Genomic DNA, 22,210 nt, shown 5'->3' on the forward strand with positions numbered 1-22,210 from the left:
AAAACTCTTCAGGGATGAAAGTCCATTAACTGTTACTGATTCCTGGCAATAACCTAAGAAGTGACTGTGTCTCACAGGAGGCTGGGGTGCTCATTGTACATCACGGAGACATTTGAACAGTTTGTTCCAGAGCCCCCTTCCCTCAGTTTGGACTTTGCCTGGCTAGCAAAGAAAAGCTTGTAACAAGTCAAAGCTGAGTCTTTCTTTGGCCAATGGCAACCAAAACAATTCTGATTCTGAGCTCAGTGCTAGTATTGCCCCACCACCTTTCCTTTGCCTGGGCTCTTGGGCATGGGAACTTGTGCCAAAGCAGCTTCCTGCAGGGAAACCTGGGGAGGGATAGGGTTTCATATCTACTTGTGTGTAGCCAAGAGTTGGCAAGCTTTCCCTGTGCATGTAGTAAATGCTTAGTTTGGGCTAGACAATTTATTTTTTAATCCCTTGAGGGATCACTCTCAGTTGGTTAAAAAGCTCTGTGCCCTGCTTTACAGACAGGTGCAGGATTGCTATCCATTTTGCTTTTGTTGGTCTTTTGTGGTAGTTTAATGAGGATGAGAGTGTAGCTGCAGTTGGGGGTTTTAATTATGATTTTGTATCCCAAACATTGGATTGGAATTAGAACTTTCCAAGGTACTAGTGGATTTGATATGTTTTGTTTGATTGATATGTTAACAGGTTACTGAAAAAGGAAGTTTATCTAGTATGCAGTAAAAGTTAGTCATAGAGCTGCTGAATTTAATACAGATTTAGAGCCCAGGCTTGATTCTGAGGTTTTATAGAGAAGGATGATAAGTAAAGCTTTGCTCACACAGAATAGTAGTGGTTCATATGTGCTAATTGACATATCAGCCATTCATTGTTTTGAGAGAGAGATGAAAACTTGAAGCTTCAAGTTCATTGCAACTAGCTAATTGAAATTGTGGCACAGGATGATATGTGAATTTTCTGATGATTTTTCTCTTATGGTGGGTACAGGTGGCACACCATTAACTTGTCTTCTTGCTCTGTGAAGTTTTAGTGGGATGCCTCCATTGTGAACCTCAGTTTGTAGAGGGTGAACTTGGAGCTCTTTTGATCTTCCAGTAAGAAGTTGCCATAAATGTGATGAGCAATTCAGAACCTGATACAAGCCAAGTGTCCTGTCTTGTTTGATTATTTTTTTTTTCTGGTGTGGCCTAATGAGATACAATTGTAGTTCTGGTGCCAGATCAGCTGAGGTTCAAAACCAGTAGGCCTCTCATGGTAGGTATGAAGAGTTTATAAAAAAATCCTGTATGCAGTTAAAGGTGGTCCTTCAGCACTGGCTGGTGCTCAGTTATGACAAGAGCACTGCTCTCTGTAAACTGTTAGAAAAGTCCTTCCTCCTGGAGAAAACTTTTGTGTAACACATGAAAATGTCTAAAAGTTAAAGCTCAGAGCTGGCCCTGTAGGACTCTTTTATTCACATGGGGTGAAGCAGAGAACGGGAGAAATGGCAGCCTAGGCCCTGAAGGCAGAAAACAACCTGTTCATTTTGGATCTTCTGTCTGTGCTTGCCATGTCCTGCAGCTTATAAACCTGCTGTGAGTGAATCTTCTCCTTTATTACCCCTGGAATTCTTTCCTTGTTGTACTTTCATCCATTTACCTAATTCTGGCAGTAAACTCCTGGCAGGAATGGCCAGTTCTTGTACTCAACTGGCCTTGTTGCCCTTCAGCAATTTTTATGGAACTGTTCCTGTTTACAAAAACCATATCTCAGAGCTGACTATGTACATGTGTAAAGGGGTTTATCATAGTGAGATACTGGCAGCTTGGCTTTAAAAAAAAGCCACCAAGGGATGATTAATAATACCAATGGTACCAACTCATTTAAATGTCAAACCTTTCTCAGCATCTTTCCTACAGCTTCACAGAGCAGGCAGTTCTAGTAAAGGAGCAGATTTCACTTGTTCTACCCAAAGCCTCCAGTGTCTTTTTTCCTATTACCTTCTTTGTGTGTGTTGCTAAAGTGGCTCAAGTTACAACCCCTCCAAATGCAGGTTTAAGAGAGAGAATGTTGGGACATTGCTGCATGTGAAAGGTTGTGTGATGAAAGGAGTGATGTTATGTGTCTGTAAGTGCAGTCCTGCTGGAACAGCAAGAAGGGAAGTGGAGAAGCAGACATTAATAACTTCTCTCTGGTGAGCAGGACCTGAGGAAACAGCATCCATCAGGAGAGGTTAGGGAAAAGTTTCTTCACCCAGAGGGTGGCTGGGCACTGGAACAGGGTCCCCAGGGCAGTTGTCACAGCACTAAGCCTGACAGAGCTTAGAAAGTATTTGAACAATCCTCTCAGGCATGTGGTATGATTCTAGGGGTGCCTTGTGCAGGACAGGAGTTGAGCTTCGGTGGTTTTAGTGGGTCCTTTCTAACTCACTATATTCTATGATTGTACCTTAGGATATGGCTCTATGCATCTGGGGCCCTGGCTAAATGTTCCAGTGGATTCACTGCAAAGATTGTGTTTACATGGCCAGGGGGGAAGGTTACTGCTATGTGATTTCATGACAGCTTGACATTGCAAATGGGCTGCTGACCTTCTGTCACTGTACAAAGCCACGTGGCAAGAGATGGTTTGTAAGATGGGGACATGGATTGCAGCAAATTCTTCTTTCTTGCCTTAGTCCAATCTGCACTTTTGTCAAGGAAAAGTCTCCTTGGAACAGCTGAGCATACTTTACATGGAGGACTGTTTATTTTAAGCACCTGTTTACTTCACTGGGCATAAAGCTTGGCACACTGCTAACTCAAGGTTATCTTAATAGTCTGCGTAGACTAGAATGCAAATCAGCATGCTCACTTTAAAGCTAATAGTGGCAATCTCTTTTTCCTTGGCTAACAAGTCTGTCTCATGCATATGTAGCATATAATTTCAGTTTGAACACGGGGAGTCAATATTTCTATTTCTATTCTGAATGCTAAGGGAGGATCTAAGCTGGGAAGCCACATTAAACCTCTTACTGCTTCCAAAGTCTGTGGGTATTTGATGGCTGATGGGACCAGCTAAAATACAGGATTTTTCTGAGCTTTGTGAATCTCTGGGTTCTACATAAACAGTCACTTATGAGCTTTCATTGTGCTGGTTTAAAGCAGAACAAAATATTCTCATGACCAATAGCAAATTTACATTGTGTGGTTATATTTAGTTTGTTCATCTCTGTTCTAATCCTTTTTTCTAATAAATGAATTTGAAATCTCTCACTGACTTCAGGAATAACACATTCACAGATTTTAAGGTCCTAGGTGACCTTTACATGTGACTTGTCTGACTTGCTGTGTGCAGCCTTTCTCTTGCAATTTATTGAGTGACCAGGGATTAGTGATTGAATGGGAGCTTGTCCTTCAGGAAAGCATCTGCTTCTCCTTTACAGACCACAACTGATGGAAAGCTTAGCACTTTGTTTGATAAACTAGGAAAGTTTGTTTTCTCTTGCTTTCTGTTCCTCTATTTACCTTGCTGAACTACTGTTCTCTTAAACTGAAAAATCTCTAACGTTCTGGGAATAATAATTTAAATATAATGCTTTATGCTACAAAGGCAAAGTTATCTGAATTAGTGAGAGGTAGGTAGAGAAGCCAGAAAACAAAATATTTATTGAGATGGAAGTTTTGTACATAAAATTATGGGGAAGTGAGCTCAACATCTCTCATGTCCATGCATTCTAAAGGTTTAAAGAACTGCTTCAGAACTAGGGGCTAGGCTCCCTGCTGGGGTGGATCTGAGTATTTAAAATTCCTAGAATCAGTAGGCAAACAGACATGTAGTACAAACACAGCAGGAAGGAGTAAATTTTTTGGGAGTTATTTGACTGTCTGTGCCATCTTAACATTTTCAACCATGTTTCTTTCTGCATTTGATTAATAATTAAGCTGCAAAGTGCAGTAAAATATTTTAAAATGTCAATATGAGGTTGTCAATCTGATATACCTGCAAAATGACATTTGATTTAAAAAAACCAAAATGAAACGCATTACCAAACACTAAAAACCAGCAACTTACCAAAAGGGAAATATTTCTTTAATTGCTTAATCAGTTGTCTGATCCTACAACCACAGAAGGCAATGGATGGAATTCAGTTTCTTTCTGTACAAGGACACTGGGGGAGGTGAGGAGGAGCTGTGATATTGTGCAGTCATATTGTACTGGGCATCAGACAAGACATGCTATCCCCACCCACAGAGTTTTAAAATATTTTAAGAACAAATCACAGCAGGTGATTGCAACAAACCACTGGAGGAATAGGCTGGAGGACAAGCCAGCATCAACAACAATGAGTAAAAGGCAAGAACAGCAAACCATTCTTACTCTGTGCCCAGCAAGAGAGACTCATCAGCAAGCATCCTCCCACCAGGAATCTGAAGAGAAATGACTCCTTGATCTCTGATGTGTGAGATTTGTGCTAATCCAGAATGTTCTCCAAACTCTTACCAATTATCTCCCTCAGATCCCTAGTCTCTGCCAGAATTGCAGATACACAGCTCCAGTGGAGTAGTTTGAAGTGAATGAAGTAACAATCCAGGGCTGTTGGCTAGAACAGAGTAAGGGTATGGATTGTCTTTGTCGTGGTGGGAGACACTTTCTGATAAAGTTGGGCAAAGCTTTGGGACTTCACACATCCTTACATGACTAAAAGTACGTGGAGATGAGTGGTTAAATGAAAAATGAAGGACTATGTCTGTCTTTTATTTCCTGCTTCCTGTAAAGAAGCCAGTGGGCCAAATTTTTAATTTCTTGGTTTGAGTATTGAGCACTTCTTGGACCCTTTCAAGAAAACCTCTTGAGACATTTTCTTTGCTATAACTATAACTATTCTGAAGTTCCTTCTCTGTGCCTGGCTATCTTGGAAGCTGCTTTGGAAGGGTTTGCAATAGCCATTGGCACAAGCATGAAGAAATTCAGTGTGGCAGTGACAGTGGGAGTTGCTGGGGCTGGCTCTTTGGCTGTGGAATGGCTCTGAAAGGCCATTAGTCCAAGGATGTTTGGAATTTCCTGCTCATGTCTGTCTGTTTGCTAAGCTGCTGCAGAGGGATGTATGGGCTTACTCTGAACCAGATGGTCATGGAAGAACCACTGCATGCTTTTATTTGTTTCTATGCATCCAGGAGGTGAGGAAACAGGGGCACTCCACTCTGAATAGCAGCAATGGGTGCTGCATGAGCTACAACATGACATTCCCAAACTAGAACAGACTCTTTTTGTCCTGTAGATCATCCCCAGTGCAGGAGTGAAATGTGCAAAAAGTGACCAGTTGAGTTTTGTAGCAGCAATTTTATCTGTTAATTCTAAGAAGGTGAACTCAAACAGGAAGTATGGACCTTATCTCTTTAGAATAACCCTGTCACGTGTCAGAGGCATAAAACTGAAGCAGGACAGAGGTCATGAAGGTTTATCATCAATGAACAAAAATAAGTTAAAAAAAATATTTGCAAAATGACCCATTTCAATTTGCCCTTCAAACTGGGAGTGATTAATTTAAATAAATTGTAACTATTGTACTTAGGACTTTCATAAAATAAGAGCCAAGAACATGATTATATTCTGGCACGCAATGACTTTGGAAAAGTTTCTTGACACTTCATTAACATCAGAAAAAGGGGAAAACAAGTCCTGTGGCATTTGGAGGCAAGGACAGAACTTTGATTTCTGACCACTGGGCAGAGGTTAAAGTATTTAATGTTTTTTTGTCTAATGGATAACTTCTAATAGTGTGGTTTATTAATAGGGTGGAGGTGGCTCAAAATATGCAGCAAAAATTTCTCCTGTCTTGGAATTTTGTAATCCCACATTTAGGATGGCTACTGTTGTAATACTAATTGATTTAATGTTACAAGGGAAGAAGGAGAAACTTCAGAGGATTGGCGTTTGCTGCCCATCCTGCTGCACCTGTGCTGTCACATTACAATTTTCACTGTTGGTTTTTTTCTCTGCAAAACCTGTTACTGATGCTCTTTCTGTCATTCTGTTTATCTGCTTATTTTCTCTGTCTCTTCTAGTAGTAAAATAAAGGACAGAGTTCAGTTATTCAGGGTCAGTAAAGATGAGACAGTATTTGAGGCATATCAGGAATCCAAGATTTGAGTATAAAACACAGTTTTTTCTCTTCTTACTACTAAGTCTGTTTGCCAGTTTTGAAGGGTGTTTTTTAGATTTGCCTCAGTGTGCCATGGCTGAAAAACTCATATGTATGTAATGCATATACTTTCCTCTGACACAATTTCAAGGAAAGTTTTGTCTGCATGTATGGCCAACCTTGCTGAAATAATCAGTGATTTTTCTCCCCACTTTGGAAAAGAAGTTGCAGAAAGACCAAACTTTCCCCTTGCAACTAACTTTTCTGTGTTGTAAAACACTTTGTGCTTATCACAATCTCTCTCTTCTTGCAGGTGGTGGAAAAAAATGTGGACCCAGAAACAACCTTGCTACTTTATCTACGAAGAAAATGTATCCAATGGCAGAAAAAACTGCACAAGGCTTTAAATGCCTACAGTATTTTTAATTGTTTACTGTTTAATTGTTTACTGTTCTGTCTCTTCAGTACTGGGCAGAGATTTTGCACAGAGCATACAAGGGAGTGTTTTGCATTTTCTGGTATTTCTTGCTAGCAAAGATTACAGTTGCTATTACAGGCTTAATCAATAGCAAATTTTAAATTATGTACTTTAAATGTTTTGGTAATACTTTAAAGAAAAAACTTTTTATTTTGCATAATTATAATATGATGGAAAGGAAGCAATAATGAGATGGCAATAAAATTGAAGGAACTTTAATATTGTTCCACACAAATCATAAAGAATTTTCTGGGCAAATCATCATATTGGCTAGCTAATATCCTATAACTTGGTAATTCTGTGCTGTTTCTCAGATGGCCCAGGGAGGCAGGCTCAGAGGCAGGGGTTCCCCTCATGTACCATGGGCATGTTTACACCAGAAGATGCAGGAAGTCACGTTTCACCCCATTTGAAACTGGTCAACACGTGAGTCAGAACAGCTTCAGGAGCTGAGTAGCTCCTGTGGTGACCAGGCTGGCTGTACCAGGCCTCATTCCATAGGTCATGTCATTCCATGTTTTCTGATTTTTGTCTGGCCAGCTGGGTGTGTGCATCTGCCAAATTGTTCACAGCTGTGTTGTACCCGTACCATGCTGCTGTGTTCCATTTGTCTGTGAGCTGAGGAGGTACAGGGACATGAATCACACCCCTCTTTGAGGTTTCCAACACTGCTATCAGCAGCTCTGAATATGCCATAGATGGATAAAGGTCAAGAGGAAATGTAAGTGGCATGACCCTTATGCCTAGGTGTGCTTATCTTACTGCTAGAACTTTTATGTCTAAGCTTGTTGATAACTAATGCAAATAGCTTTGTGAAGAGAGAATCTGAGCTTTTCAAAACCTGCTGATATGAGCATTCTGGTGAACTTTGTAGATATTTGGTTAGGGTCAGACAAATTCTTTGAGAAATATATTTTATTGAGGCAGGTTAACACTGTTGTCAAGAGAAACATCAGATAGCATAGGAAAGCTTTATTTCTGCTCAAGCAGGCAAATGGTTATATGCAAAGCAGTGGTGACTTTAAGGGCATGGTTTAATCATGGACTTGGCAGCATTAGGTTTTCATTACAGATATGGTTTAGGGATGGACTTGGCAGCATTATGTTTATGATTGGATTTGGTGATCTTAAAGTTCCCAATCTAAATGATTCTATGATTCTCTAGAAACAGTCAGTGCCATACTGTTTGCAATGATGCCAAGATGAATTGAGTTCCCTCTATCAGAATGTCTGTTGCTTTCCCAAAGGCTCCATGGTATAGGGAAAGGCCCTGATTATCTCAACTCGATTGCCAATGAAATCAGCTGATTTTTACCCCACCAAAAGTCTCTCAACCTTGGCCAATCCTCTTTGAGATAAATATTTGTGTCTAGTTGCCTTCTGATGAGTGAAGGAACCTAAGCAGAAGTGGCTCAAAGAATTCTCTCCCGAACTCCATTTTCAGAACATTTGATGCAATTCCTGATTTTAAAGCATGGCCATGAGCTCAGCAGTCTGTGGAGGAATCTGCTTAGGCTGGGCCATTCACCCTGTGAGCTCCCAGGTGTTTCTACAGGGATTCTGTGCATCTCCATGAGTTCTGGCTCTCAGTACCTCCCTCCTATGATTTTATGGGACCCAGGCTCCTGGGGAGTGTGCTTAGCTGGTTTTGTCCCTGTCAATTGTCAAGCCATCAGAAATGGAGTGGCCATACCATGACTTTTGAGATGCAGGTAGTTTGTGAGCAGTTCCCAGGCAGTGCTAAACTGAGTAACCTGTAGCCATGAGGGACTGCCCTGCCTGGGATCCTTCTGGGTGGCAGGAATCAGCAGGTGTAGGAAGAAGTCAAGCCCCACCAGTAAGAGGTGCTGAAGGAGGATGTCACCGTATGGCTCAGGGATGTGGCTGCAATCCTGAACAGCTCCTGCTCAGCAGTTACCAGTGCTTTATCTCCCTTATGTAATTCCCTTTTCTGAGTAATGGAAAGTGGGAACTGTTGCAGTTGAGGATATTTTTTTTTGTTCATTTCTAAGAGTCTGGAGTGTGGGCCGTGTCCTTATGAGGGGTTTGGGTGTTGATCTCAATAGTCACATGCCATCTTTTGAAACTTTGCTTATGTTAAATTTTAAGCAGAAGAAATGGGTGTTTTGTTTCCAGCAAGAACTTGTTGCTCAGCCTTTATTGATGACTTGAGCAGGTCTCTGCCAACACTTTTTGTGTTCTCCTTAATTCCTCTTCTCCCAGTGGGCCTGTGTGGAACCAAACTAGGCTGTGGAGAAGGTGGATGTGGTGCCTGCACTGTTATGATATCCAAGTATGATCCCTTTCGGAAGAAAATCCTGTATCCTTTGCAATCTGAACTCTGCAACAGAGAAATAAAATGGGGACAGATCCATGTTTCTGACATTCGAGACAGGGTGCTATTTTTTAAAACAAGTTATATAATGAATGTTTCTGCCAAAACATAATTTTTCACTTCCAGAACATAAGCTCAGAAGGCTAACATAAGAAAGTATTTTTCTTAATGCATTGCACAATGCTGATAGTGAACTGTTTCTTTGTGCCCTGCAACATCTGCACTGATTCTAATGTAACCTTTTGCTGTGAGAATCCATACAATAATTATTGTGATAAAATCTTCCTTGTTGTTGTACTATGACAATAATCTTGTTTCTGCATGCCAGCAGATATGAACTTTTTCCTCTACTTCTATTGTAGCCTTCAGAATTATTTTCTGAGACAAAATTTCCTCCTGTTCTCACTTTAATAAGTTGAAATGGGAAACAATGGAATCAAACAAAAAGGTGAATGCAGAGAGAGGATGAGACAGAGACAAGCCTCAGTTTTACTGTGGGGAACAGAAAGCACTGAAATTTTTAATATATTTTGAATAATGCATGGAGATACTATAACTTGGATCCTCTGAGTGGTTCTGCTTCAGAGCATGGCCATGAACAAGATATCTTTAGGGTCATTAATCTGTCTTGATAGAAATGAGATAGAATAGCCTGTTCTTATATAAGTTTTGGCAACATTATTCTCTTTTACTTGCAGTCTAGCATTTCTCCCCATATTTACATCTAGAAACAGCTTACTAGCTAAAAGACTGAGAACTCCAGGCTCTTATGTAACTTCGCAAGTCTCCAGCTGCACAACATCTTGGTATTTGTAGTCTGCTCCTGTAAATTACTTGTATGGGTTCAGTATATTAAGTGCAACAAGGATGCTTAAAGTTGCTCTATTTAGGTGAAATCCTATAGTGTATGCACAGATCAAACTGCAAGAGATATTGATTAGATCAATCTGCAAGGGGTATTGATTAGAACTTTGGATGACTGAGTGTTACAGAATTTGGGATGTGATTCATTCTTGTATCACACCTATTTAAGTGTTCCTATTGTGGCCACTGCTTTAGCTTCCAAGTACTCTTCACTGCTCCTGTTCCCTTTTGCTGAGCAGCACTGTCAAATGAAATGACCTTAATGTACTGTTTTAGCCACCATACTGCCAATGCTTGTCTCTTCCCAGTCTGTGCCCTGCATCACGTGGCTGTAACTACTGTTGAAGGCATAGGAAACACAAAATCCAGGCTGCACCCAGCCCAGGTAAGCTGGTAAATTTAAAAACTCTCAACATGTTTTCTTATGCTTATTAAACTTCTACCAGGACACTGGGACCTCCACCATGATGCTAAAGCCCACAAGGCTGACTCTCCACATGAGCAATCCATACTTGCAGGAATGGCTAAGTGACAGAATCAAACTCCTGAGACAATGCTACAGCTCTGTTCTGCCCCTAACAGGTTAACTGGTGCTATCCTGGCTGAATTGCCAATGCCTTTGTCCTTGGACTGCCTGGTTGTATTTGGTCCACATCCCAGTCTGGGAAGGCTGATGTGGGAAAAGCCAATATAATGACCTGGAGCTAGAAAATCTGAGATAGGTTTGGGCTCCCCTCTGTGGCCTTCCAAGAAAGACTTTGGTTTCTGGTCTTCTGATCTTTGGTTTCTGGTTAGGAACCTTCCCTGCAGTAGCCAAGTTCAGCCATATTTCTGGAGTGTCAAAATATTCTTGGTGTGAAGGAGTGACAGGAATGTGCATCCTTGCTCTTCTAGCAAGGTGTTACAATGCAGCCTCGCCTCTTTTTTGTCAGAGACCTGCTCCCTTAAGGTAAACTGTGATTCATCTCAGTTTGCACAGTGGGTAGGACTTGTGCCAGTATCTGAGAGAGGAAACAATAAAGTGAAAAATAAGTTTGATGTGCATGAATGGATGGCAGCCAGTCTGACCTTTGTTTGTCTTCTTTTCTCTCCTCCCACCTGAAGATTCTGACAGTTAAGTTTTGAAATTCAAACTCTGGTATAGGCAGGTAACCCAAACCTTCCTAGCATGGTAAATCTGAAGAACTCCTGATCTCCTTGGAATCTTCTAGAGGCCTTCAATCACATTTTGGTTTCAAAGCCTAGGTGCAAACTTTTCATGCTGCTCTCCTCTTTGAAGGCTGTCTCACAGATGAATTGACCAGAGAACATCTGATGATAATCTTAGCTCCTCTGTGATACTGGGTTTTGATTTTAACAGAAGTGTAATAGGAACAAGCACAACAATGGACTCACATTGATATTATGGGCTAATCATGTTTTTTTCCTTTCTCTCAGGAGAGAATAGCAAAAAGTCATGGGTCCCAATGTGGCTTTTGCACTCCAGGCATTGTCATGTCCATGTACACATTGCTTCGGAACAACCCCGAGCCCCACATGGAGGACATTGAAGATGCTTTCCAAGGTAATATTCACAGCCCTGCAGGGGTGAAACCTGTTCTGCTTTTATTGCATCTGCTTCACCCAGTGGGATGGAGGTGCACCATTTTCTAATGTATTTTGTTAAAAATAGCTGATAGTTGTGAGGTTAAGAAGTAGATTTTTCCACTTGGAGGCTGGTCAGGTGCTATGAAGTGAACATCATAGTTCATAAGCAGGGTCAAGTAGCCTCACTCTGGGATTAGGAGCCCACTAATCTTAACAACACATCAAAAGTTGGCCTGTCCTTGAGGGGCTTCAAAGCATCCTTGTTTATTCCTTGCTGTCACAAGAGCCAGCAGAGGTGACAGAGAACATGTCAAGTCAAGGACTGAGACAGAAACATGCAATGATGGAGTGGAGCAGAATCCAACTGTGTAAATCCTGTGAGAGATTGCTGTTGTTGCTGAGTTAGCCATTACTGTGCTTCCAGCAGTGATCCAAGAGGAATGATGATGCAGGAGAAAGCAATCTCTGTGTAATTCAGGAGGCAGACCAGTTGGTATACTAATAAGACTCACACAGTTCAGATAAATGAATACTGAGTAAGACAGATTGAATTTGTTCTAAATGAATTTCAGTTTAAATTTCAACAAAAAATGATAGGGCTGTTGCAAGGTCCCTAATGACATTTTCCTCCTCCCACTTTTTTCATTAGCTGTATGAAGATTTGACAAGCTTTTGTGAGAAACAATAGAATTTTCTAAAAAAGTTAAGTTTTTGCCCAAATGACACTAAATCCTTATCCTTTTGCTCTGGCAATGCAGGGAACTTGTGTCGGTGTACAGGCTACAGACCCATTCTGGAAGGATACAGGACATTTGCTAAAGTAAGTGGCTTCAGATGATGTTTAAAAAAACCTGGAAAGTTGGCTGTCTTTCTCTCTGTTACTGAAACATGCCATGAACTCAAATGGGAAGGAAATATATCTGCTACAAAAACACAGCTCCAGCTCTTGACCCCTTTGCATGTGATATTGAAGTCACTATTTTAGAGCTCTTGCCTAGAATTCTTCTGCAGGTTTGGGTGAGGTATGAAGCTTTGCCATAAATTTTGTCTAGTCCCTTTCTATGTGAAAGAGTGCTGGAGGCTGTGAAGAAGAGTAGATCATTATGTACTTTAGTAATTACCCGCCACTCATGGGTCTACACTGGTTTTAAATATCAAAAGGAAAGAATTTACAATTATGCCCATATAATTTCATTATCCAGAATTGCAATCAACAAAAGAGAATACAAGTAGGAGTGAGATTTGTTATGAATGGTTGATAAACCCAGTTGATAAAAGTCTAATTGGATTTCCAACAAGCTTTCCACAGTGTCTCACCAAAGGCTTTTAAAGACAATAAGGGTTAAGAGGGAAGATCTCTGTATGGATGAAAGATTGGTTAAAAGGCAGTAGAGGAAAAATGGCATATTTTTGCAATATAGGGAGGTCACTGTTGTGGAGTTGTGCTGGGACCTGTGGTGGCAAGCAAAGCTGTTACACCTATCCCTAAATGAGCTCTAAAAGAGTGTGAGTAAGGATATGAGAAAATAAGTGAACTGTTATGAAGTTAGTCTGGGCAGGAATTTCTGAAGAATTTTCTGAACCTGAGACAGTGGAAAATTGAATGGGATGCAAAACAGAAAGCACTTCCATGGCTCTTCCTATACTTGAGTACTCTGTACAGTTCTGCTGCTCTCATCTCTAACAGGGTATAGCAGAATAGGAGAAGATTCAGAGAACTGGAACAAGGATCACATCTGTGGCAATCTGACTTCCATACAGGGAAGCACTGAGTGCACCTCAGCCTGAAAAAGAGATGCCAGGGAGAGGAAGGGATTCTACATACAGCACATACAGTGGTTTCTGCTGACCTCTGATAGTGATCAACAAAATTGTGATTAGCAGGTGGAATGTGAACAGGCATCTGCTATTTCCTGCTTCTCCCAGTGAAGGAACATTTCCAGAAATGAAACTAATAGGTGTCAGATTGAAAATGAAGGCAGATGGACTGCTGGTGGTAGAGTGCTGGTAGTGTACTGTATGTGCTTGTCCCTTTCAGTCATCTCTGGATGTCTCCTCACAGCTTCAGAGATAATGGTTGAATGGTCAGAATAGTTCCAAACGAGAAGAAGAGGTTTATCAGTACCATGGGCATGACACTGAAGGATATTGCCTTCCACTGGCAAGAGAAACACCTGCTTGGTTGTCACCTTCCTTCTGCTTTGGATATTTCTCTCAAAAGGGAATCAAACCTATTTCATTTGCTTGGAATTTGCACATTTTTTCTCAGGACAGTTTTTCTTCCCACAGGACATGGATTGCTGTGGCAGAGTTGCCAATGGCACTGGATGCTGTCGTAGTGGGAGGGAAAATACCATGGTAAGCTGAATGTTAAAACCCAAAACTTCAATTTTCATATAGCATTGGAGCCTTGATGTGTTAGTCACCTCTCTGGCTCTGCTGTGGTGCAGATACTCAGAGCTCTCTGAGTTGTTTTTGTTGTCTGTCTCTTGGAAAATGCTGGGACCGTGTATGTCCTGATTAGCATGAATGGCCACCATGACATGGGTTTTAAAATAGTGGTGCTCCTTCTGAGTCTGCAAAGTGCAACCCTACTGTGAAATAGATGGTGACAACTGTAAGCCATGTGTTACCAGCTTCTGTTTCTCTGATGTGCTACATCTTTATGTGAAAACAGGTCTAAATTCCCTGCTGTGATCTTTTCCAAACTTTGCTGTCCAATGGTGAACAAAGTAATATCCTCTCAAGTTCCAAAACTGTACAATATTCCAATTTCAATATCTGGAGGGAAAAAAGTTAACCACATTGTCTGTACCAGTCTAGGTACAAAACAGATGAGGGAATGGAAAGATAAAATTAGTGCATAAGGTAGTGTGAGTATAAAATTAATTTAGGAAAAAGAGAATATAATGATATTCTTTACCAGAAATTTCCAGAGAATTTCTGTGGATTCTTTTTTAAGAAGCATCCAGTGTTGCATGGAATACTCCAACAATTAAGACTGCTTGGAGTCCTTCCTTTCAAGCAGTTTATTAACAAAAACATTACTAAAATTTCTGAAATCCGGGGATTGATGAAAGGGGAGGACTATATTCTGTAAAAGTTGCACTGTTCTGACTTTGTTTAGAATAGCTGAAGTGTGCTTGTTTTTTCTTCAGAATGGGGGCTGCTGTGGAGGAAAAGCCAATGGTCCAGGCTGCTGCATGAATGGAAAAGAAGACAGTATGGTAAGGTGTCTCTCAACTAGTAGTTTTTCCTTTATTTCTGATGTTTTAAAGTTTTGGATCTGGCTTGTTGTATGGCCAAACCAAATACTTCTATTTTAGCAATATTTGTGCAAAGCAATTTAGACTAATTTATATTTTATGGTCAGAAGAGCTTACCTCAGAAAAGGTATATTTGACATGATTTAACATTCCAATGTGAAAGGAATGTCACTTTTGATTGACAAAAACATATTAGTGTGCTCAGGATTGAGGGTTCTGACAAGACATGCAGGGGAATCAGAAAAATATAACTGAAAACCTTAAATTCTGAATCAGGTGGCATCATTTTGCTGTGTTTGCTGTATTTTGCTCTATGAAATAGTAACAGAGATTTGAGTAGAGGGAGGAATGAATTATGGTTGTATGTGGAGATCTTACTCCTCAGTCACTAGCCACCATTTGCATTTTCTCTGTCATAGAAAATGACATCCTCCAGCCTGTTCAATTCCTCTGAGTTCCAGCCACTGGATCCCACACAGGAGCCAATCTTCCCCCCAGAGTTAATGGTAAGTTCATTCAGAAAGAAGCAGCAGTGATTTGTTGGGTAAGTTGTTCTGTACAAGGTTTGAGTGACTCTATCCTGAGGAAATGGCAGGGCAAAAATGACTTCTAGTGGAAGAAAACACATGGGCATGAATTCTTCCCTGTTTTATAAAACAGAAGGCATTTCAGCCAGGGTGGTTTAAAAGAAATATGCAGGTCAGGTGCCTGCTCCAGCTATCTGGCTTTCCTTCTGGTTCTCACCATATGTGTCTCTGCTCTTGGGTTGCCTTCCTTCCCAGTCACTGCCTGTCTGGGGGTGGAACAGTAGCTAAGATCCAAATGTCAGTTTACTAGGTCAGATGTGAACTTCTACATCAAATACAGATACATCTGAGCTTGTCTCCCTGTGTTCCCTTTGTAGTGTAGGAAGTGAAGTAGGAACTACAGGATGTACTTGAATGCATATCTCAAATAATTGTCTTTTCAAAAAACTTCCCTCACTGTAGCAGGAATAAAAGTTGGTTGGCTCACAATGACATTAAAAGTTAGATGAGATTAGTTTCTCTCCATGTTTCATTCCTGTCTTTTTCAGGCATCCTCCCCCCTAAGCAGTGTGTCCCAGCCAGGAATCTAATCCAGCACATGACACATTTACAGCTTCCTTCACATTTAACAACTGAAATTCAATCATTAATTCTTCTGCTGTTGCCAGCTCAAATGTGTCATGAGCTACAGCATGAGTAGGTTCCCTTAGACCATAGAATGAGATGTATTCAGCTTGAGATAGGGCTTCTCTGTTTCTTCTCCAAAATGTTCTCCTGCCCAAGGGTTGAGCTCATGTTTTCTTTGGTCATTGGATGAAGCAGTTAAAAAAGGAATCAGAACCTTGCCTAGCAGGTAATTGCAATTCATCAGTGCTGAAGACTGACATTTTGGATTGAGATGAGAATGGAAAGCTTATTGAAGCAGCTGAAGCCATGTTGAACCAGAACCGTGGTCAGATGGAGCTTGCTGGCACAGATCTTGCAGGGGGGATGTGGCAGCAGGATGCACCTGGCAGTATCTCAGGAAGGGACAACTTTTGTCAGCATGAGAGAGACTTTCATCACTGCTAGCAGAAAGATGGGGAATGGTAAGCTGCCAACAACAGTGGATATCCCAGCCCCCTGTCAGTAACTCAGCTGAGATGGAGCACAGTGTGGCACAGGCATGGGCAGCAGGTGAGCAGGGATTCTTGGCTCCATGCAGGGACTGAGCTGTCTCTGAATTCCCTTCTGCAGACTCAGAGTAACAAACAGCAGAAGCAGATGTGTTTCAAAGGCGAGCGTGTGACGTGGATCCAGCCCACAACTCTCAATGAACTGGTGGCTCTCAAATCCCAGTACCCCAATGCCAAACTCGTTGTGGGGAACACAGAAGTGGGTAAGAGAAAGAGCTGATGCTTATTATGACAGTTGGAAAACCTTTCATTAAGTATATAGTAAGAACAGCACAAGTGGAAACCTCTTTCATGTCATTGCTTTTAAAAAGCTGTTTATTTTCAGGTTGTGTGTAGGAACAGATTTTTTTTCTCAGGTAGATTAATCTCACAGTGAATGTTTTTCTCCATTCTTTGCTGTGTCAGTTGAAAAAAAATACTAATCCAGATCTCTGAGCCTTTTTGCTATATTGTAGAATTTTGAAAAGAGGGGAGTGATGCAGCCTAAAATGTCTCCTTAATCAAATTAATTCACTTGTGAAAGCTGTGTTTTTAAGGACTTTCCAGTGAGAAAACTCTCAAGACTTGAAATCTTACTGCCTTCTCATACCAAAGATACCTTTGCAAACATATGTGCTGAGGAGAAGAGTTCAGGCATATTTAGTAATTCTGTTGTCTTGAGCAATTGGTTCAGGAAAGAATTACTACATGCTGGAGGTTTTCTTGTATTAGTTTTTCTTTCCTGAAGGATTATACACAACAGTAGCCATGTCACACAAGTACCAAATAGTGTCTTTTCCTTAAGGTATCGAGATGAGGTTAAAGAACCTGCTGTATCCAGTGATTATAGCACCAGCATGGATCCCTGAAATGAATGCTGTTCAGCACACTGAAACAGGTGAGCAATAAAGAGGCAGAAAACCTGAGAGGTAAGTGGGAACTCCCTGGAATAATAAAGAGGCTGTGAAGGAAAATCCCCATTTTAAAGATTGTTTTCTGTATGTGTTATGCCTTTCCCTTGCAGGAAATCAAGTGATATGTAAAATAGTGAGCTGGGAATGTTTAGCCTGGAGAAAAGGAGGTTCAGGAGTGACCTTATAATTTTCTATAACTCCCTGAAAGGAGGATGTAGCAAGGTGGGGGTGAGTCACTTCTCCCAGGCAGCAAATGACAGGACAAGAGGAAGCTGCCTCAAGCTGTGCCAGATGTTCAGATTGACATCAGGAGGAATTTCTTCAGTTGAAAGCATGGCCTAGCACTGGACTGAACTGTCCATGGAGGTAGTGGAGTCACCATCCCTGAAAGTGTGCAAGAAATGACTGGACATGACTTTTAGTGCTGTGGTTTAGCTGACATGGTGGTGTTCAGTCAGAGGCTGGACTCTGATCTTTGGAGGTGTTTTTCAACTTTAACTATTTTATAATTCCATTGCCTTTAGCTTTGTGATGGAAATGGGTCAATCTTACAAATAGAAGTACCTAAAACAATTTAGTGCATGTGGCCCAATGTCTGGTAGGATGTTTAAAGTGTGGATATTGGAAAGGAGCTGGAGTCCACTTCTCAAAGGACAAACTAATACCTAAAGGAGGCCAATCTTGTTAATAATACACTGATGCAAAAGGGTGGTGTGTTACTGTCATGTGGGAGCCAGCACCAGCTTGAGCTGTGGTTTAAAGGTGAATTTTATTCTGAGGATGTGATGTTTACATGCAGCACGTTCTAAACAGTCTGGTGTCTAATTGAGCTCAGTTGGAGACACAGTAACTCTCCTCCTGTACCACAAAATTTTGGAGAACAGCAGTTCTTTTTTTTTTTTGTTTGTTACAGGGGTCACCATTGGTGCTGCCTGTACCCTGAAGTCAGTGGAGGAGGTGATGAGAAAAGCTGTGGCAGACCTTCCTCCATACAAAACAGAGATCTTCCAGGCTGTCCTGGAGCAACTGCACTGGTTTGCAGGGCCACAGATCAGGAATGTTGCTGTAAGTGACTGGGGAGCACCAGGGGCTGCAGTCAAAAGCTCAGTCTGAGGAGCTGCCCTGCCTCATGCAGTGCTGGTGTGCCCTGTGCATCTCACAGGAGAGTGTTTGCACACCTTGGGAAGGAAACCAGCACACAAAAATCAACCCCAGAAAGGGGTGGGGTCTCAGCTGGTGTCACACATTGAGCAAGCAAGGGAAACAGTTGTCCAGGTCTTCCGTTGCTGTTATCACCAACTGTGGGGAATGGTAGTGAGATTTGACTAACTTAACAAAAAATATATTTAGAGTGCTGGACAAGCTTCAAAGAAGCAGGTGTGTGTAGTATTTCCATGACAACTAGGGCAATCACAGTGTTAATGTATCAGATCTGGCAAATTTTCCTCTAGTTTTAAAAGGGAGGGTATGTTCAAACTCCATGTGCTCTTACATGCCAAACAAGAATTTTTGTTCAACAAGACACTGTGCCATACAATTGTTTTGGAGCCAAAAACCTTGGTTCCTGATTGTTACTAAAAATACCCTTTTTAGTTTCATGGATCCTCCCTTAATAGCAGGTACAGTGATTGAATTTTGGCATGGTTGTGCATAGGAGGTCTGAGCATAAGTAGTCTTAATGCATTAAGAAAACACTGTTCTACATCTGTTTCAGGCAAATGTTAATATTCTTTGAGACAGCATCTGATTTTTTGGGGTTTAGCTTTTCCCAATTAATTAAAGACCAAAAATTGCTTAGATTTTTAATATTTATCTGTTGCATTTTTTTCACTCTAGGCTATTGGTGGGAACATAATGACAGCAAGCCCAATTTCTGACTTAAATCCGGTGTTAATGGCAAGTGGAAGCAAACTGACTTTGATATCAAAAGGTAAGTTACATTTCCCTGTGGCACAGAGGGGAATGGGATAGTCAGCAGTCCTCTGCCATGGGTTGTTAAGTCAGGCCAGAACTTGAAATTGGAAATTACATTACTAGTCTGACCAAATGTCTTCAGTGTTCTCATACTTCTTGAGGCTAAAGTCCTAAAGCTAAACATAAGGTTGGCTTTCTAAAGAATTTTGATCTTCTGTGCCAGATGGAATCTCTGGTACTGTGTATATACTTACAGACATGTCCTTGTGAAGAGCTGGTTGAAGATATATATTGATGAAAAATAAAAGGCATGAAGTAGTTTGTCACTATCTTACTTGAATCCTTCTGGCTTATTCAGATAAAGACTGAAACTTCTTTTTTCTAAGAAGAAAGGCAAACATCTCAGTTTTTATTTGTTATTAGGATTTATTTTTTTTTAAAGTAGGATCCTTGAAGTAACTGGACTGTCTGATCAGTGGACTGAGTGCTGGCTTATGTGCAGACTATGGAAAAGAGAAAGAGGGGAATTTCATTGGAGTGTTGGAAACTGGCACACCTGGAAGCTAAGCTTTAATTAGATATAGAAGGTCTCTTTGATCAGTTCCTGTGCAAAGAAAATTTAGTATGTACCTAGAACCTGTCATAGATTCCATAAATTCCAAAGTAAATCTGAGAGAGCTTTTCCTGATTTGGTGAAAGAGAGTGGAAAATGAAATCAGATACCATATCAGGAGGGATTTGTGTGGTTTGAAGGCTTTTCCACATATGCTATTGCCATTCTTCATTTATTCACCATTGATGTCCCTTTCCTTACAGAGGGCAAAAGGACTGTCACGATGGATGAGAAGTTTTTCACTGGCTACAGAAAGACAATAGTTAAGCCTGAAGAAATACTTCTCTCTGTTGAAATACCCTACAGCAAAAAGGTAAATTTGTAAGAAAGAACTTCACTATCTGTTGAGCTAAAATGCTGCTATTTGTGTGTTGTTTTCAAAGTTAGGCAGCTTTTTCCTGATTGGCCCCCAAATGCTTATGTAGTCCAAGTGGACCAGGAAGCAAGTGAATTATTTGGAGAAAATTCAGCAGCACCTTTTTTTCACAAGCAAGGAAAGCAGGGCTCTGTGATAAAGTACGCTAACCCCAAGAATTTTTTTAGTGCAAGGAAGACAAATTTCACTTTATTATTGGAAGCTTTTTGAGTGCATTTGGTAATGATGGAAAGTGTCAAAGTGATGTTCCCAAAGGCAGAAGTTCTGCTTGAAAAGTAGAACAAAAAGGATTTTAGCAATTTCTGATGTAGAATGAAGTCAATGTGCCAAAGATTCCTGCTTAATTTCTGTGAGCTGAAATGGAAAAAGAAATTTAGAAAAGTCTGTATGGATGAAAGGGAAGCTCAGTTTCTACATTCTTGTCTTGCAAGATGTAAACTACAAATATTGGCTATTGGGGCATTTTGGCCATGTGGACTTGCAACTCCAAATGAGGCTGCACAACTTGCTTCAAATGGAACAATGGGTGTTTCTCTGCTGTAGCAGCATGAACCACAACTGATTCAGTATCTAAGAAGTAAAATTTTACTTTTTCCTTTAGGCCTGAGAACACCAGACAAATTTTATGCTTGAGAGGGTGCTTACCTTCTTAGGGCTTGTGGCTCCAAGTCATAAGATGCAAGTATTTGCAATATGGTGACTCATTTTCTTTATGAATGGAAAACACTGATTTGCTTGAAATGCCATTGTATTATGGGAAAGAATTAACAAATCCCTTGTCCATCCTCTCAATTTTTTAATTTAACTACTAAAGGAGCAAACCTGTTTTATTTATGAAGGGTTTTCCATCTATTTCTGAGCAATTCTTCTTCATTTTTGTGATAAAAGTATACCTTTTTACCAAAAATGAGAAACACACTTGAGGTTGCCAATGGAAAATGCTGTATTTCTCCATCCATTTGACAATCTCATGGCAATTTCACAAAGCAAACAAATGTTTACAAGAAGTGGCAGTGGCTTAAGCCCTAGGTTATATGCAGCTCATTGAGCTGAAAAACTAAAACAACTTTTGAACTCTCAGCTTCATGGTTTCTCTTGGCTGATCTTTGCTCACAAATGAGGCTGAAGTTCTTCAGGGCATGTTTGAAGGTGCTGGCATGTAGCAGGCAAAGTTTTCTGCCACTATGCTTTCCTCATGAATGAAAGCAGGGCTGTTTCAGCACACAGCTAGATAGAATTTTTTGGTTCATCTTTGTTTGAAACTGGTGTTATGCCTTGCATTCATGTAACTTGTCACATCAAAACTGGTCAAACAGCAGAAAGAATTAACATTCTCTGTTGTTTGCCAGGAGACCCAGGCAGGTATTGATGTGATGGTTCACTTACCTACACTTCTAATGAGGAAAGGTCATAAGAACCTTTGCTCCCACAGGACTCTGAATAAAGAAAATGAAGATGTCTTGTGAGGAGTGAAGGCAATATTGCCCTCCTGTTGCAATCATGTTATTGGAAATCTCTTGATTATGTAGTAAGTGAGGAGGCTGATTTTTCTCCTCTTTGAAAGCTAGTTGTTTTAACAAGCAGTGGCAGAAATATCCTCACTGCAAGGATGCTATTGATGCTCCTCTGCTATTATCTGCTGGCTGCTGAGTAATTATTTGAATTCAGGAAATTAAGCACATCCTTCCGTTATATCTTCAGTAACAAGTCCTTGATGAACAAAAGGGGCCTTTTGTGAAACTGTCATTGTCAACAGGAGAGAAATTGTTCTATCCGATAGTGAAAGAATTGCTGTCCACTTAAGATTAGAAGTAATTAATGAAGCAGACTGCTGTGCTGTGTGGAGTCACTTGGCTGAGCTATTAGAGAACAAACTTGTCAAAAAACTCTGCAGAATGGCAGTGCAAAGACATCAGATCTGATTCCTCTCTTAGTCTGCAGGGTGCCTGAGCAGCAATTTGTCTCACCTGCAGTACAGGTGAGAGGACTGACCATGCTGTGACTCCAGGGTGTCACCATTTCACAGTGCATCCTGGTAAAGTGTCAATCTCTGCAGCCACTCTTCATAAGAGAGCTGCTGAGTTTTGTGCT

At 40.8% G+C, this 22,210-nt stretch overlaps 1 protein-coding gene across 3 annotated transcripts in view; it reads left to right on the top strand.

The window, feature by feature from the left end:
* XDH (xanthine dehydrogenase) overlaps positions 1 to 22,210 on the top strand; it is a 66,071-nt gene that overhangs the window by 21,073 nt on the left and 22,788 nt on the right. For all 3 annotated transcript variants that reach the window (XM_079299022.1, XM_079299021.1, XM_079299020.1), the window contains 13 exons: positions 6,405 to 6,462; positions 8,793 to 8,889; positions 10,045 to 10,153; positions 11,206 to 11,332; positions 12,114 to 12,175; positions 13,645 to 13,713; positions 14,514 to 14,582; positions 15,041 to 15,127; positions 16,385 to 16,526; positions 17,108 to 17,200; positions 18,130 to 18,281; positions 19,053 to 19,146; positions 19,947 to 20,056. In XM_079299022.1, the coding sequence (XP_079155148.1) occupies positions 8,852 to 8,889; positions 10,045 to 10,153; positions 11,206 to 11,332; positions 12,114 to 12,175; positions 13,645 to 13,713; positions 14,514 to 14,582; positions 15,041 to 15,127; positions 16,385 to 16,526; positions 17,108 to 17,200; positions 18,130 to 18,281; positions 19,053 to 19,146; positions 19,947 to 20,056 (1,152 nt within the window). In that variant the 5' untranslated portion in view covers positions 6,405 to 6,462; positions 8,793 to 8,851. The remainder of the gene's footprint in view (positions 1 to 6,404; positions 6,463 to 8,792; positions 8,890 to 10,044; positions 10,154 to 11,205; positions 11,333 to 12,113; positions 12,176 to 13,644; positions 13,714 to 14,513; positions 14,583 to 15,040; positions 15,128 to 16,384; positions 16,527 to 17,107; positions 17,201 to 18,129; positions 18,282 to 19,052; positions 19,147 to 19,946; positions 20,057 to 22,210) is intronic.

Source organism: Erithacus rubecula (assembly GCF_903797595.1).
Source record: "Erithacus rubecula genome assembly, chromosome: 2".
Taxonomy (NCBI): Eukaryota; Metazoa; Chordata; class Aves; order Passeriformes; family Muscicapidae; genus Erithacus; species Erithacus rubecula.